Source organism: Rhinoraja longicauda, chromosome 34, assembly GCF_053455715.1.
Source record: "Rhinoraja longicauda isolate Sanriku21f chromosome 34, sRhiLon1.1, whole genome shotgun sequence".
NCBI classification, from domain to species: Eukaryota; Metazoa; Chordata; class Chondrichthyes; order Rajiformes; family Arhynchobatidae; genus Rhinoraja; species Rhinoraja longicauda.
This window is the reverse complement of record NC_135986.1, coordinates 22,485,950-22,503,449: the sequence shown is the minus strand read 5'-3', so window position 1 is coordinate 22,503,449 and position 17,500 is coordinate 22,485,950. Positions and strand designations below refer to the sequence as shown.

Here is a 17,500-nt window from a genome sequence, read left to right as displayed (position 1 = left end):
GTCAGGGGTTACGGGGAGAAGGCAGGAGAATGGGGTTAGGAGGGAGAGATCGATCAGGCATGATTGAATGGCGGTGTAGAATCGATGGGCCGAATGGCCTAACTCTGCTCCTTTAGAAGGATGAGAGGGGATCTTATCGAAACGTATAAGATTATTAAGGGGTTGGACACGTCAGAGGCAGGAAACATGTTCCCGATGTTGGGGGAGTCCAGAGCCAGGGGCCACACAGTTTAAGAATAAGGGGTAAGGCCATTTAGAACGGAGACGAGGAAAAACTTTTTCAGTCAGAGAGTTGTGAATCTGTGGAACTCTCTGCCTCAGAAGGCAGTGGAGGCCAATTCTCTGAATGCATTCAAGAGAGAGCTAGATAGAGCTCTTAAGGACAGCGGGGTCAGGGGGTACGGGGAGAAGGCAGGAACGGGGTACTGATTGAGAATGATCAGCCGTGATCACATTGAATGGCGGTGCGTACAGGCTCGAAGGGCCGAATGGCCTCCTCCTGCACCTATTGTCTATTGTCTATCACTAATGAACATGAGCTTAGTGCAGGTTAGTTTTGTTTAGAGATACAAGGGGGAAACAGGCCCTTCGGCCCACCGAGTCCGCGCCGACACACTAACACCATCCTACACACACTAGGGACAATTTGCAATTATAACGTGTGGAAAGTACAAACTCCGTACAGGGAGCACCCGTAGTCGGGATCGAACCCGGGTCTCGGGCGCTGCAAGGCAGCAACTCTCCCGCTGCACCACCGTGACCGCCCTAGTTTATTGTCTCGTGCCGTCTTTCCGCTGACCGGTTGGCACGCGACAATGAAGCTTTTCGCTGTACCTCCTCGGTACACGTGACAATAAACGGAACTGTTCAGCACCGGGACATAGAAACATAGAAAATAGGTGCAGGAGTAGGCCATTCGGCCCTTCAAGCCTGTACGCACCGCCATTCAATATGATCATGGCTGATCATCCAACTCAGTATCCTGTACCTGCCTTCTCTCCATACCCCCTGATCCCTTTAGCCACAAGGGCCACATCTAACTCCCTCTTCAATATAGCCAATGAACTGGCCTCAACTACCTTCTGTGGCAGAGAATTCCACAGATTCATCACTCTGTGAAGAAAAACTTTCTCATCTCGGTCCTAAAAGACTTCCCCCTTATCCTTAAACTGTGACCCCTTGTTCTGGACTCCCCCAACATCGGGAACAATCTTCCCGCATCTAGCCTGTCCAACCCCTTAAGAATTTTGTAAGTTTCTATAAGATCCCCCCTCAGTCTTCTAAATTCCAGCGAGTACAAGCCGAGTCTATCCAGTCTTTCTTCATATGAAAGTCCTGCCATCCCAGGGATCAATCTGGTGAACCTTCTCTGTGCTCCCTCTATGGCAAGAATGTCTTTCCTCAGATTAGGAGCCCAAAACTGTACGCAATACTCCAGGTGTGCTCTCACCAATGCCCTGTACAACTGCAGCAGAACCTCCCTGCTCCTATACTCAAGTCCCCTCGCTATGAATGCCAACATACCATTGGCTTTCTTCACTGCCTGCTGCACCTGCATGCCTACTTTCAATGACTGGTGCACCACGACACCCAGGTCTCGTTGCATCTCCCCTTCTCCTAATCGGCCACCATTCAGGTAATAGTCTGCTTTCCTGTTCTTGCCATAGAGGGGGTGCAGAGAAGTTTCACCAGACGGGCAAGGAGGGGTTTCCACCGACCGGGGGGGGAGGGGAGGGGAGGGGGAGGGGAGGGGTGGTCACGTACCCAGGAGGAGGGCGGCAAGGCCGAACAGGAGGCCCCAGGGCACGAGGGCAGCAGAGGGCCACGGCTCCACCTGCATTGCAAAGAGCAGGGCGGACACCCAGCTGAGGAAGGCCAGACTGAAGGCTCCCATTGCCGTGAGGAATAGCATTGCCTCACCGAATCTGGCAGGGCCGAGCAGCAGTCTGAACATGACCTGCGGAGAGGGGAGGGGAGGGGAGAGGAGGAGAGGGGAGGAGGGGGAGGAGGGGAAAGGGGAGAGTAGGGGGAAGGGGAGAGGAGAGAAGGGGAGGGGAGGGGAGATGGGGGGAGGAGAGAAGATGGGAGAGGAAAGGTGGGAGGAGGGGGGAGGAGGGGAAAGGGGAGAGGAGAGGGGAGGGGAGGGGAGAGGATGGGAGGAGGAGAGGAAAGGGAAGGGGGACAGGAGAGGGGAGGAAAGGGGGGGAGAGGAAGGGGGAGGAGAGGGGAGGGGACAGGATGGGAGAGGGGGGAGGGGAGGGGAGAGGTGAGAGGAGGGGGGAGGAGAGGAGAGGGGAGGGGAGAGAGGAGGGGGAGGAGAGGTGAGAGGAAAGGGGAGAGGGGAGGGAACGGGAGGGAAGGGGAGAGAGGAGGGGAGAGGAGGGGGGAGGAGAGGTGAGAGGAAAGGGGAGAGGGGAGGGGAGGGAAGGGGAGGGGAGGGGAGAGAGGAGGGGAGGGGAGAGGAGGGGAGAGGATGGGAGGAGGGGGGAGGAGAGGAGGGGGAGGAGAGGAGAGGAGAGGAGGGGGAGGAGAGGGGAGGAGAGGAGGGGAGAGGATGGGAGAGGGGAGGGGAGAGGTGAGAGGAGGAGGGGGAGGAGAGGAAAGAGGGGAGAGGAGAGGGGGGAGAGAGAGACGTGTTACATCTGACATATGCTGAAAGATTGGGTCGACTGGGCTTGTATTCACTGGAGTTTAGAAGGATGAGAGGGGATCTTATAGAGACGTATAAAATTCTTAAGGGATTGGACAGACGAGATGCAGGAAACATGTTCCTCTAAACTAAACTAAACCTCATCTATCCGTGTTCTCTGGGGTTGCAGCCTGACCCGCTGAGTTACCCCAGCACTGAAGACGTGTCCCGACCCGAAACGTCACTTATCCATGGGCGCAGCGGTAGAGTTGCTGCCTCACAGCGCCGGAGACCCGGGTTCCATCCCGACTACGGGCGCCGTCTGTGCGGAGTTTGTACGTTCTCCCCGTGACCCGCGTGGGTTTTCTCCGAGATCTTCGGTTTCCTCCCACGCTCCAAAGACGGGCGGGTTTGTAGGTTAATTGGCCCGGTGTAAATGTGGAAATTTGTCCCCAGTGCGTGCAGGGGATCGCTGGTCGACACGGCCTCAGTGGGCCGAAGGGCCTGTTTCCGCGCTGCATCTCTAAACTAAACTAAGCTAAAACATGAGATGCTGTGGACATAAAAAAGCTGGAGTAACTCAGCAGGTCGGGCAGCATCTCTGGAGAGCAGGAATGGGTGACGTTTCGGGTCGAGACCCTTCTTCAGACTAAAATATGTTCTCCGCGGATGCTGCCTGACCCGCTGAGTTCCTCCAGCACTCTGCATCTTTCTTAATCTGTGGAAATGTTATCAATATAAGAAGATAACTGCAGACGCTGGTACAAATCGAAGGTATTTATTTCACAAAATGCTGGAGTAACTCAGCGGGTCAGGCAGCATCTCAGGAGAGAAGGAATGGGTGACGTTTCGGGTCGAGACCCTTCTTCAGACCCGAAACGTCACCCATTCCTTCTCTCCAGAGATGCTGCCCGACCTGCTGAGTTACTCCAGCATTTTAGACAATAGACAATAGACAATAGGTGCAGGAGTAGGCCATTCAGCCCTTCAAGCCAGCACCGCCATTCAATGCGATCATGGCTGATCACTATCAATCAGTACCCCGTTCCTGCCTTCTCCCCATACCCCCTCACTCCGCTATCCTTAAGAGCTCTATCCAGCTCTCTCTTGAAAGCATCCAACGAACTGGCCTCCACTGCCTTCTGAGGCAGAGAATTCCACACCTTCACCACCCTCTGACTGAAAAAGTTCTTCCTCATCTCCGTTCTAAATGGCCTACCCCTTATTCTCAAACTGTGGCTCCTTGTTCTGGACTCCCCCAACATTGGGAACATGTTATCTGCCTCTAATGTGTCTAATGTGTCCAATCCCCTAATTATCTTATATGTTTCAATAAGATCCCCCCTCATCCTTCTAAATTCCAGTGTATACAAGCCCAATCGCTCCAGCCTTTCAACATACGACAGTGAATAAATATTTGTGAATAAATACCTTCGAAATGTTATGATTAATTGTTGTAAATCTGTGGAATTTGTTCCCGATGTTGGGGGAGTCCAGAACAAGGGGCCACACACAGTTCAAGAGTAAGGGGTCAGCCATTTAGAACTGAGATGAGGAAAAACTTTTTCAGTCAGAGGGTTGTGAATCTGTGGAATTCTCTGTCTCAGAAGGCGGTGGAGGCCAATTCTCTGAATGCATTCAAGAGAGAGCTAGATAGAGCTCTTAAGGATAGCGGAGTCAGGGGGTATGGGGAGAAGGCAGGAACGGGGTACTGATTGAGAATGATCAGCCATGATCACATTGAATGGTGGTGCTGGCTCGAAGGGCCGAATGGACCTGTTGTCCATTGTCTATTAGTTTAGTTTAGAGATACAGCGCGGAAACAGGCCCTTCGGCCCCCCGAGTCTGCGCCGATCGGCTATCCCCGAAGAAGGGTCTCGACCTGAAACGTCACCCATTCCTTCTCTCCTGAGATGCTGCCTGACCCGCTGAGTTACTCCAGCGTTTTGTGAAATAAATACCTTCGATTTGTCCCAGCAACTGCAGTTATTTTCTTACACTATCCTACGCACACACACACACACACACACACACACACACACACACACACACACACACACACACACACACACACACACACACACACACACACACACACACACACACACACACACACACACACACACACACACACACACACACACACACACACACACACACACACACACACACACACACACACGGGACAATTTTCTGCATTTCTACCAAAGCCGATTAAGCTACAAAAGCCACACATATTTGGAGGAATCAAAGAGTAGGAATAAGCGGGACCTTTTCAGAATGGCAGGCAGTGACTAGTGGGGTACCGCAAGGCTCAGTGCTGGGACCCCAGCTATTTACAATATATATTAATGATTTAGACGAGGGAATTGAATGCAACATCTCCAAGTTTGCGGATGACACGAAGCTGGGGGGCAGTGTTAGCTGTGAGGAGGATGCTAGGAGGCTGCAACGTGACTTGGATAGGTTAGGTGAGTGGGCAAATGCATGGCAGATGCAGTATAATGTGGATAAATGTGAGGTTATCTACTTTGGCGGCAAGAACAGGAAAGCAGACTATTATCTGAATGGTGGCCGATTTGGAGAAGGGGAGATACAACGAGACCTGGGTGTCGTGGTGCACCAGTCATTGAAAGTAGGCATGCAGGTGCAGCAGGCAGTGAAGAAAGCCAATGGTATGTTGGCATTCATAGCGAGGGGACTTGAGTATAGGAGCAGGGAGGTTCTGCTGCAGTTGTACAGGGCCTTGGTGAGACCGCACCTGGAGTATTGCGTACAGTTTTGGTCTCCTAATCTGAGGAAAGACATTCTTGCCACAGAGGGAGTACAGAGAAGGTTCACCAGATTGATCCCTGGGATGGCAGGACTTTCATATGAAGAAAGACTGGATAGACTCGGCTTGTACTCGCTGGAATTTAGAAGATTGAGGGGGGATCTTATAGAAACTTACAGAATTCTTAAAGGGTCGGACAGGCTAGATGCAGGAAGATTGTTCCCGATGTTGGGGAAGTCCAGAACAAGGGGTCACAGTTTAAGGATAAGGGGGAAGTCTTTTAGGACCGAGATGAGAAAGAGAGTGGTGAATCTGTGGAATTCTCTGCCACAGAAGGTAGTTGAGGCCAGTTCATTGGCTATATTTAAGAGGGAGTTAGATGTGGCCCTTGTGGCTAAAGGGATCAGGTGGTATGGAGAGAAGGCAGGTACAGGATACTGAGTTGGATGATCAGCCATGATCATATTGAAAGGCGGTGCGTACAGGCTCGAAGGGCCGAATGGCCTCCTCCTGCACCTATTTTCTATGTTTCTATGAGTGTGGGAGAAAAACGGGGGACAAGGGACCGGGGTCAGGATGGAACCCGGGTCTCCGGCGCTGTGAGTCAGCAGCTCTACCCGCTGCGCCGCCACAGCCCGCCCTCTCGGTGGGATCTTACCTTGTAAAGGGCGGAGGCCGAGGCCGAGGCAACGACCAGTGCCACGCCGAGGATGGAGTCGCGGTGGAAGCCGTCGGCGTAGGTGGTCAGCACGATGCCGGTGACCGACAAGATGGCTGCCACAATCTGCTCGGGTCACAGAGGGAGCAACGGGTGAGGTCGTAAAGTCACACGTCAGTCAGAGAGTCGCGAACCTGTGGGAATTCTCTGCCTCAGAAGGCAGTGGAGGCCGATTCTCTGAATGCATTCAAGAGAGAGTTAGATAGAGCTCGGTACTGACATGGATAGAAAATTGGTTGACAGACAGAAAGCAAAGAGTGGGGATAAATGGGTCCCTTTCAGAATGGCAGGCAGTGACTAGTGGGGTACCGCAAGGCTCGGTGCTGGGACCGCAGCTATTTACAATATACATTAATGACTTGGATGAAGGGATTAAAAGTAACATTAGCAAATTTGCAGATGACACAAAGCTGGGTGGCAGTGTGAGCTGCGAGGAAGATGCTATGAGGTTGCAGGGTGACTTGGACAGGTTGTGTGAGTGGGCGGATGCATGGTAGATGCAGTTTAATGTGGATAAGTGTGAGGTTATCCACTTTGGTGGTAAGAATAGGAAGGCAGATTATTATCTGAATGGTATCAAGTTAGGATCAGGGGACGTACAACGAGATCTGGGTGTCCTAGTGCATCAGTCACTGAAAGGAAGCATGCAGGTACAGCAGGCAGTGAAGAAAGCCAATGGAATGTTGGCCTTCATAACAAGAGGAGTTGAGTATAGGAGCAAAGAGGTCCTTCTGCAGTTGTACAGGGCCCTAGTGAGACCGCACCTGGAGTACTGTGTGCAGTTCTGGTCTCCAAATTTGAGGAAGGATATTCTTGCTATTGAGGGCGTGCAGCATAGGTTTACTAGGTTAATTCCTGGAATGGCGGGACTATCATATGTTGAAAGACTGGAGCGACTGGGCTTGTATACACTGGAATTTAGAAGGATGAGGGGGGAATCTTATTGAAACATGTAAGATTATTAAGGGGTTGGACACGTTAGAGGCAGGAAACATGTTCCCAATGTTGGGGGGAGTCCAGAACCGGGGGTCACACAGTTCAAGAATAAGGGGTAGGCCATTTAGAACGGAGATGAGGAAAGATTTTTTTCAGTCAGAGAGTTGTGAATCTGTGGAATTCTCTGCCTCAGAAGGCAGTGGAGGCCAATTCTCTGGATGCTTTCAAGAGAGAGCTAGATAGAGCTCTTAATGATAGCGGAGTCAGGGGGTATGGGGAGATGGCAGGAACGGGGTACTGATTGTGGATGATCAGGCATGATCACATTGAATGGCGGTGCGTACAGGCTCGAAGGGCCGAATGGCTTCCTGCTGCACCTATTGTCTATTGAACCATCTTACCACCAACTAGAGAGCGGTCCAGAATTGCCAGCTTCCTGATTGAAAACCCTCGGACTATCTTTGATCGGACTTTACTGGCTTCATCTTGCACTAATTGTTGTTCCCCTTTGTCCTGTATCATCTGTACACTGTGAATGGTTCGATTGTACACATGACAATAAACGCCTCGTTGTACCCCTCGGGTAACTATGGCCTAGGGGTAGAGTTGCTGCCTCACAGCACCAGAGACCCAGGTTCGATCCCGACTACGGGCGCCGTCTGTACGGAGTTTGTACGTTCTCCCCCGTGACCTGCGTGGGTTTTCTCCGAGATCTTCGGTTTCCTCCCGCACTCCAAAGGCGTGCAGGTTTGTAGGTTAATTGGCTTGGTGTAAAAATGGCGAAATTTGTCCCCAGAGACCTGGGTTCGATCCTGATTAAGGGTGCTTGTCTAAACGGAGTTTGTAAGTTGGGTGGGATTTCTCCGGGATCTAAACATTCCTCCCACACTCCAAAGACATGGAAACACAGAAAAAGAGGTGCAGTAGTAGGCCATTTGGCCCTTCGAGCCAGCACCGCCATTCAATATGATCATGGCTGATCATCCAAAATCAGTACCCCATTCCTGCTTTCTCCCCATATCCCTTGATTCCGTTAGCCTTTAAGAGCTAAATATAACTCTCTCTTGAATACATCCAGTGAATTGGCCTCCACTGCCTTCTGTGGCCGAGAATTCCACAGATTCACAACTCTCTGGATGAAAATGTTTTTCCTCGTCTCAGTCCTAAATGGCCTACCCTTTATTCTTAAACTGTGAACCTCTGGTTCTGGACTCCCCCAACATCGGGAACATTTTTCCTGCATCAAGCCTGTGCAATACCTTTAAGAATGTTATATGTTTCTATAAGATCCACTCTCATCCTTCTAAATTCCAGTGAATACAACACAGTCTTGTAGGTTAGGTGGCTCGGTGTAATTGTAAATTGTCCCTAGTGTGTGTAAGATAGTGTAAGTGTGCGGGGATCGCTGGTCGGCATGGACCCGGTGGGCCGAAGGGCTTGTTTCCGCGCTGCATCTAACTAAACTCAACTCTACTCCACCAAACTCCACCAAACTCCACCAAACTCAACCAAACTCCACCAAACTCCACCAAACTCAACCAAACTCCACCAAACTCAAGCAAACACAACCCAACTCAACCCACCCAACTCAACCCAACTCAACTTAACCCAACTCAACTCAACCCAACTCAACCCATCTCCACCCAACTCAGCCCAACACAACCCAACTCAACTCAACCCAATTCAACCAAGCTCAACTCAACCCAACTCAACCCAACTCAACTCAACCCAATTCAACCCAACCAACTCCACCAAATCCATTAAACTCCATCAAACACCACTAAACTCAATCCAACTCAACTCAACTCAACCCAACTCCACTCAATCCAACCAAACTCAACCCAACTCCACTAAACTCAACTCAACTCAACCCAACTCCACTAAACTCAACCCAACTCCACTCAACTCAACCCAACTCAACTCAACCCAACTCCACTCAACTCAACCCAACTCAACCCAACTCAACTCAACCCAACTCCACTCAATCCAACTCAACTCAACCCAACTCCACTAAACTCAACTCAATCCAACCCAACTCAACCCAACTCAACTAAACTCAACTCAACTCAACCCAACTCCACTCAATCCAACTCAACTCAACCCAACTCCACTGAACTCAACTCAATCCAACCCAACTCAACCCAACTCAACCCAACTCAACTAAACTCAACCAAACTCAACCCAACTCCACTAAACTCAACCAAACTCAACCAAACTCAACTCAACCCAACTCCACCCAACTCAACCCAACTCAACTCAACTCAACCCAACTCCACTCAATCCAACTCAACTCAACCCAACTCCACTGAACTCAACTCAATCCAACCCAACTCAACCCAACTCAACTAAACTCAACCAAACTCAACCCAACTCCACTAAACTCAACCAAACTCAACCAAACTCAACTCAACCCAACTCCACCCAACTCAACCCAACTCAACTCAACCCAACTCAACCCACCTCCACCCAACTCAACCCAACTCAACCCAATTCCACTAAGCTCAACCAAACTCAACCCAACCCAACTCAATCCAACCCAACTCCACCAAAATCCATCCAAACTCAACCCAACTCCGTTAAACTCAACCCAACTCAACCCAACCCAACTCAACCCAACTCCACCCAACTCAACCCAACTCAACTAAACTCAACCAAATTCAACCCAACTCAACTCAACCCAATTCAACCCAACCCAACTCCCCCAAATCCATCAAACTCCTCTAAACTCAACCCAACTCAACTCAATTCAACCCAACTCAACTCAACTCAACTCAACCCAACTCCATCCAATTCTACTCAACCTAACTCAATCAAACTCAACCCAACTCCACCAAAATCCATCAAACTCCACTAAACTCAACTCAACTCAAGCAAACTCAACCCAACTCCACTAAACTCAACCCAACTCAACCCACCTCCACCCAACTCCATCAAACTACACTAAACTCAACTCAACTCAACTCAAGCAAACTCAACCCAACTCCACTAAACTCAACCCAACTCAACCCACCTCCACCCAACTCCATCAAACTACACTAAACTCAACCCAACTCAACTAAACTCAACCAAACTCAACCCAACTCAACTCAACTCCACTAAACTCAACCCAACTCAACTCCACCAAACTCCATCAAACTCCACTAAACTCAAGCAATCTCAACCCAACCCAACTCCACTGAATTCAACTAAACTCAACTCCACTCAACACAACTCCACCAAACTCCACCAAACAATGGGAGTAGCTCAGCAAGGCACATTGGTCGGCAGGGAGAAGATGGGCCGAAGGGAGACTTACCCGCACTCCCATGAACCTGTCCTTGAGCATGATCCAGGAGAGGAGGAAGACGAAGGCCTCATTGCAGCAGAAGAGGGCCGAGGCCTCGGTGGGGCTGACGTACCCCAGGGCCAGGAGGTAGAGGTAGATGGTGAGGGTCCAGAGGATGCAGAAAGGCCCCGTCCTGGTCAGCAGGCCTCGGCAGGAGAAGCCATCCTCCCCTAGTAAACGGCTGCAGGCCCTGGGGGCAAAGACCGAGAGACAATAGACAATAGACGCAGGAGGAGGCCATTCGGCCTTTCGAGCCAGCACCGCCATTCAATGCGATCATGGCTGATCATTCTCAATCAGTACCCCGTTCCTGCCCTCTCCCCATACCCCCTGACTCCGCTATCATTAAGAGCTCTATCTAGCTCTCTCTCGAATGCATTCAGAGAATTGGCCTCCACTGCCCTCTGAGGCAGAGAATTCCACAGATTCACAACTCTCTGACTGAAAAGGTTTTTCCTCATCTCCGTTCTAAATAATAATAATAATAATAATACATTACATTTATATAGCGCTTTTCATACACTCAAAGACGCTTTACAGGGATTTAGAGAACATAGGGAAGTGAATAAATAGATAAATAAGTAAACGAACAGAGAAAGGAGACAGAGGGTGAGGTGACCTTCAGTGGTTGAAGGCAGTGCTGAACAGGTGAGACTTCAGTGATGTTTTGAATGTGGTGAGTGAGGAGGAGTCTCTGACGGTTTGGGGTAGTGAGTTCCATAGGGTGGGAGCAGCGATGGAGAAAGCCCTGTCCCCCCAGGATCTGAGTTTGGTCCGGATGACCCTTATTCTTAAACTGTGGCCCCTTGTTCTGACGCTCGGACGTCCCGTCTCCCTCTCTCTCCTTCTACAGTTGTACCGGGCCCTAGTGAGACCCCATAACAAGAGGAGTTGAGTATAGGAGCAAAGAGGTCCTTCTGCAGTTGTACAGGGCCCTAGTGAGACCGCACCTGGAGTACTGTGTGCAGTTTTGGTCTCCAAATTAGAGGAAGGATATTCTTGCTATTGAGGGCGTGCAGCGTAGGTTTACTAGGTTAATTCCCGGAATGGCAGGACTGTCGTATGTTGAAAGACTGGAGCGATTGGGCTTGTATACACTGGAATTTAGAAGGATGAGGGGGGATCTTATTGAAACATATAAGATAATTAGGGGATTGGACACATTAGAGGCAGGAAACATGTTCCCAATGTTGGGTGGAGTCCAGAACAAGGGGCCACAGTTTAAGAATAAGGGGTAGGCCATTTAGAACGGAGATGGGGAAGAACTTTTTCAGTCAGAGAGTGGTGAAGGTGTGGAATTCTCTGCCTCAGAAGGCAGTGGAGGCCAGTTCGTTGGATGCTTTCAAGAGAGAGCTGGATAGAGCTCTTAAGGATAGTGGAGTGAGGGGGTATGGGGAGAAGGCAGGAACGGGGTACTGATTGAGAGTGATCAGCCATGATCGCATTGAATGGCGGTGCTGGCTCGAAGGGCTGAATGGCCTACTCCTGCCCCTATTGTCTATTGTCTATTGTCTATTGACCCGAAACCCCCCCCCATTCCTCCCCTCCAGAGATGCCCCCTGTCCCGCTGAGTGATTCCAGCTTTTCGTGTCCACTCTTCTTCAGACAGGCAGTTCCGTGAGATGAAACATAGAAACATAGACCACAGGTGCAGGAGGAGGCCGTTCGGCCCTTCGTGCCTGTACGCACCGCCATTCAATGTGATCATGGCCGATCATTCTCAATCAGTACCCCGTTCCTGCCTTCTCCCCATACCCCCTGACTCCGCTATCCTTAAGAGCTCTATCTAACTCTCTCTTGAATGCATTCAGAGAATTGGCCTCCACTGCCTTCCGAGGCAGAGAATTCCGCAGATTCACAACTCTCTGACTGAAAAACGTTTTTCCTCATCTCAGTCCTAAATGGCCGACCCCTTATTCTTAAACTGTGTGTGGCCCCTGGTTCTGGACTCCCCCAACATCGGAACATGTTTCCTGCATCTAAGCCTGTCCAATCCCTTAAGAATTTGACATGTTTTCTATCAGTTCCCCTCTCATCCTTCTAAATTCCAATGAATACACTCCACACTGCTCAGGTCTCCAGAGGGCTTTTAGAATGAGGAATGAGGTTTAGGCTTGTGAATGTTACATGTACCGATGTACAGCCAAAAGCCAGCCAGCGGATAGATTGACTGGGTCTTGGAACTCTTTGGTGGATGATGGGAGGGGTGGGGGGAGTCCAGAACCAGGGGGCCACACACAGTTTAAGAATAAGGGGTCGGCCATTTAGAACGGAGATGAGGAAAAACCTTTTCACCCAGAGGGTCGTGAATCTGTGGAATTAATTCTCTGCCTCAGAAGGCAGTGGAGGCCAATTCTCTGAATGCATTCAAGGGAGAGCTGGATAGAGCTCTTAAGGATAGCGGAGTCAGGGGGTACGGGGAGAAGGCAGGAACGGGGTACTGATTGAGAATGATCAGCCATGATCACTTTTTCACCCAGAGGGTTGTGAATCTGTGGAATTAATTCTCTGCCTCAGAAGGCAGTGGAGGCCAGTTCTCTGGATGCTTCCAAGAGAGAGCGAGACAGAGCTCTTAAAGGTAGCGGAGTCAGGGGGTGTGTAGGTAAATAAGTGCAGATGCTGGTACAAATCGACAAAAATGCTGGAGTAACTCCCCCCTTTCTCAATGGGCAACAGGGTGCAGGAGGGGGCCGTTCGGCCCTTCGAGCCAGCACCGCCATTCACCGTGATCGCGGCTGATCATCCCTTGAGGGAAGGAATGGGTGACGTTGCGGGTCGAGACCCTTCTTCAGTCTGAAACATCGCCCGTTCCCTTCTCTCCAGAGGTGCCGCCTTGACCCGCTGAGTTGCTCCATCATTTTGTGCCACCGCCGTGGAGTCAGGGGGTACGGGGGAAGAGGGCAGGAACGGGGCACCGGTTGCGGGACGATCCGCCGTGATCACGGTTGAATGGCGTTGCTGGCTCGAAGGGCCGAACGGCCTCCTCCTGCACCTGTTGTCTATCGAGAAAGGGGAAGCCGAAGACACTATTGTCTATTGTCTATTGTCCAGAGATGCTGCCTGACCCGCTGAGTTACTCCGCCATTTTTGTGTCTACCTTCGATTTGTACCAGCATCTGCAGTTGTTTTGCTGCAGGCTCGAAGGGCCGAATGGCCTCCTCCTGCACCGGTTGTCTGTTGAGAAAGGGGGAGACGAGGGGTGGACCTTCAGAGCCATCTGTGGCACGAGGGGCAGGACTATCAGTCCGAGCGAGGCGCCCTGCAAACGGCTGGAATGAGACAGACGTTTGTAAGCCGGGCTTAGAGTCCGCACATAATGCCATCATTCCCAGATAAGAGGATTTCAGGAATCGCCTTAAACGTCTTTCCAGCGACTTACCCGGAGGAGGGCTGGTGACTGGAGTTATCTGCACCGATCAGCCAAAACATTATGACCCGAAGAGCCAAAACATTACGCCCCCCCCCCCCGCCTAATCTGCCGCTGGTCCTCCGTGTGCAGCCCCATACGCAGCAGGGTGCGATGCGCTGTGTATTGTGACACATTCCTCCCGTCACCACCGTTAACATTTCCCGTGACTTGTGCCACAGTCGACCTTCTGTCGGTTCGGACCAGACGTGATAGCCTTCGTTGCCCCTCGCGCATCGATGAGCCTTGGGCGCCCAACACCCTGCCTGTCGCCGGTTTGTGGTTTGTCCCTCCTCGGACCACTGTCGGTCGGTCGGTACTCACCACTGCTGACCGGGAGCAGCCCACAAGCCTTGCCGTTTCACAGATGCTCTGACCCAGTCGTCTGGCCACAACAATTTGGCCCTCGTCAAAGTGGCTCAGGTCTTTACTCCTGCCCATTTCTCCTGCATCCGACACGTCAACTTCAAGAACTGACGGTTCACTTGCTGCCTAATATATCCCACCCCTTGACAGGTGCCATTGCAACAAGATAATCATTGAGGCCAATAGGAGCAAAGAGGTCCTTCTGCAGTTGTACAGGGCCCTAGTGAGACCGCACCTGGAGTGCTGTGTGCAGTTTTGGTCTCCAAATTTGAGGAAGGATATTCTTGCTATTGAGGGCGTGCAGCGTAGGTTCACTAGGTTAATTCCCGGAATGGCGGGACTGTCATATGTTGAAAGACTGGAGCGATTGGGCTTGTATACACTGGAATTTAGAAGGATGAGGGGGGATCTTATTGAAACATATAAGATTATTAGGGGATTGGACACATTAGAGGCAGGAAACATGTTCCCAATGTTGGGGGAGTCCAGAACAAGGGGCCACAGTTTAAGAATAAGGGGTAGGCCATTTAGAACGGAGATGAGGAAGAACTTTTTCAGTCAGAGAGTGGTGAAGGTGTGGAATTCTCTGCCTCAGAAGGCAGTGGAGGCCAGTTCGTTGGATGCTTTCAAGAGAGAGCTGGATAGAGCTCTTAAGGATAGTGGAGTGAGGGGGTATGGGAGAAGGCAGGAACGGGGTACTGATTGAGAGTGATCAGCCATGATCGCATTGAATGGCGGTGCTGGCTCGAAGGGCTGAATGGCCTACTCCTGCCCCTATTGTCTATTGTCTATTGTCTATTGACCCGAAACCCCCCCCCCATTCCTCCCCTCCAGAGATGCCCCCTGTCCCGCTGAGTGATTCCAGCTTTTCATGTCCACTCTTCTTCAGACAGGCAGTTCCGTGAGATGAAACATAGAAACATAGACCACAGGTGCAGGAGGAGGCCGTTCGGCCCTTCGTGCCTGTACGCACCGCCATTCAATGTGATCATGGCTGATCATTCTCAATCAGTACCCCGTTCCTGCCTTCTCCCCATACCCCCTGACTCCGCTATCCTTAAGAGCTCTATCTAACTCTCTCTTGAATGCATTCAGAGAATCGGCCTCCACTGCCTTCCGAGGCAGAGAATTCCGCAGATTCACAACTCTCTGACTGAAAAACGTTTTTCCTCATCTCAGTCCTAAATGGCCGACCCCTTATTCTTAAACTGTGTGTGGCCCCTGGTTCTGGACTCCCCCAACATCGGGAACATGTTTCCTGCATCTAAGCCTGTCCAATCCCTTAAGAATTTGACATGTTTCTATCAGTTCCCCTCTCATCCTTCTAAATTCCAATGAATACACTCCACACTGCTCAGGTCTCCAGAGGGCTTTTAGAATGAGGAATGAGGTTTAGGCTTGTGAATGTTACATGTACCGAGGTACAGCCAAAAGCCAGCCAGCGGATAGATTGACTGGGTCTTGGAACTCTTTGGTGGATGATGGGGGGGGGGGGGGTGGGGGGAGTCCAGAACCAGGGGGCCACACACAGTTTAATAATAAGGGGTCGGCCATTTAGAACGGAGATGAGGAAAAACCTTTTCACCCAGAGGGTCGTGAATCTGTGGAATTAATTCTCTGCCTCAGAAGGCAGTGGAGGCCAATTCTCTGAATGCATTCAAGGGAGAGCTGGATAGAGCTCTTAAGGATAGCGGAGTCAGGGGGTACGGGGAGAAGGCAGGAACGGGGTACTGATTGAGAATGATCAGCCATGATCACTTTTTCACCCAGAGGGTTGTGAATCTGTGGAATTAATTCTCTGCCTCAGAAGGCAGTGGAGGCCAGTTCTCTGGATGCTTCCAAGAGAGAGCTAGACAGAGCTCTTAAAGGTAGCGGAGTCAGGGGGTGTGTAGGTAAATAAGTGCAGATGCTGGTACAAATCGACAAAAATGCTGGAGTAACTCCCCCCTTTCTCAATAGAACAACAGGGTGCAGGAGGGGGCCGTTCGGCCCTTCGAGCCAGCACCGCCATTCACCGTGATCGCGGCTGATCATCCCTTGAGGGAAGGAATGGGTGACGTTGCGGGTCGAGACCCTTCTTCAGTCTGAAACATCGCCCGTTCCCTTCTCTCCAGAGGTGCCGCCTGAGTTGCTCCATCATTTGTGCCACCGTCGTGGAGTCAGGGGGTACGGGGAAGAGGGCGGGAACGGGGCACCGGTTGCGGGACGATCTGCCGTGATCACGGTTGAATGGCGTTGCTGGCTCGAAGGGCCGAACGGCCTCCTCCTGCACCCGTTGTCTATCGAGAAAGGGGAAGCCGAAGACACTATTGTCTATTGTCTATTGTCCAGAGATGCTGCCTGACCCGCTGAGTTACTCCGCCATTTTTGTGTCTACCTTCGATTTGTACCAGCATCTGCAGTTGTTTTGCTGCAGGCTCGAAGGGCCGAATGGCCTCCTCCTGCGCCGGTTGTCTGTTGAGAAAGGGGGAGACGAGGGGTGGACCTTCAGAGCCATCTGTGGCACGAGGGGCAGGACTATCAGTCCGAGCGAGGCGCCCTGCAAACGGCTGGAATGAGACAGACGTTTGTAAGCCGGGCTTAGAGTCCGCACATAATGCCATCATTCCCAGATAAGAGGATTTCAGGAATCGCCTTAAACGTCTTTCCCAGCGACTTACCCGGAGGAGGGCTGGTGACTGGAGTTATCTGCGCCGATCAGCCAAAACATTATGACCCGAAGAGCCAAAACATTACGCCCCCCCCCCCCGCCTAATCTGCCGCTGGTCCTCCGTGTGCAGCCCCATACGCAGCAGGGTGCGATGCGCTGTGTATTGTGACACATTCCTCCCGTCACCACCGTTAACATTTCCCGTGACTTGTGCCACAGTCGACCTTCTGTCGGTTCGGACCAGACGGGATAGCCTTCGTTGACCCTTGCGCATCGATGAGCCTTGGGCGCCCAACACCCTGCCTGTCGCCGGTTTGTGGTTTGTCCCTCCTCGGACCACTGTCGGTCGGTCGGTGCTCACCACTGCTGACCGGGAGCACCCCACAAGCCTTGCCATTTCACAGATGCTCTGACCCAGTCGTCTGGCCACAACAATTTGGCCCTCGTCAAAGTGGCTCAGGTCTTTACTCCTGCCCATTTCTCATGCATCCGACACGTCAACTTCAAGAACTGACGGTTCACTTGCTGCCTAATATATCCCACCCCTTGACAGGTGCCATTGCAACAAGATAATCATTGAGGCCAATAGGAGCAGAGAGGTCCTTCTGCAGTTGTACAGGGCCCTAGTGAGACCGCACCTGGAGTACTGTGCGCAGTTTTGGTCTCCAAATTTGAGGAAGGATATTCTTGCTATTGA

General features: G+C 51.4%; 3 protein-coding genes across 3 annotated transcripts in view; 1 reads left to right on the top strand and 2 right to left on the bottom strand.

The window, feature by feature from the left end:
- LOC144609266 (solute carrier family 35 member F3-like) overlaps positions 1–13,810 on the bottom strand; it is a 20,278-nt gene extending 6,468 nt beyond the window's left edge. Inside the window, exons 1-5 of the mRNA XM_078427695.1 lie at positions 13,761–13,810; positions 13,549–13,650; positions 10,352–10,571; positions 6,061–6,186; positions 1,765–1,957 (exon numbers count right to left, since the gene is read on the bottom strand). Coding sequence (XP_078283821.1) covers positions 1,765–1,957; positions 6,061–6,186; positions 10,352–10,571; positions 13,549–13,650; positions 13,761–13,810 — 691 coding nt within the window. The remainder of the gene's footprint in view (positions 1–1,764; positions 1,958–6,060; positions 6,187–10,351; positions 10,572–13,548; positions 13,651–13,760) is intronic.
- Positions 1–17,500, top strand: part of LOC144609632 (cystatin-C-like) — a 369,350-nt gene that overhangs the window by 172,217 nt on the left and 179,633 nt on the right. The window lies entirely within an intron of this gene.
- LOC144609265 (pecanex-like protein 3) overlaps positions 16,734–17,500 on the bottom strand; it is a 66,594-nt gene continuing 65,827 nt past the window's right edge. The window contains exon 17 of the mRNA XM_078427694.1: positions 16,734–16,841. Within this exon, the coding sequence (XP_078283820.1) occupies positions 16,734–16,841 (108 nt within the window). The remainder of the gene's footprint in view (positions 16,842–17,500) is intronic.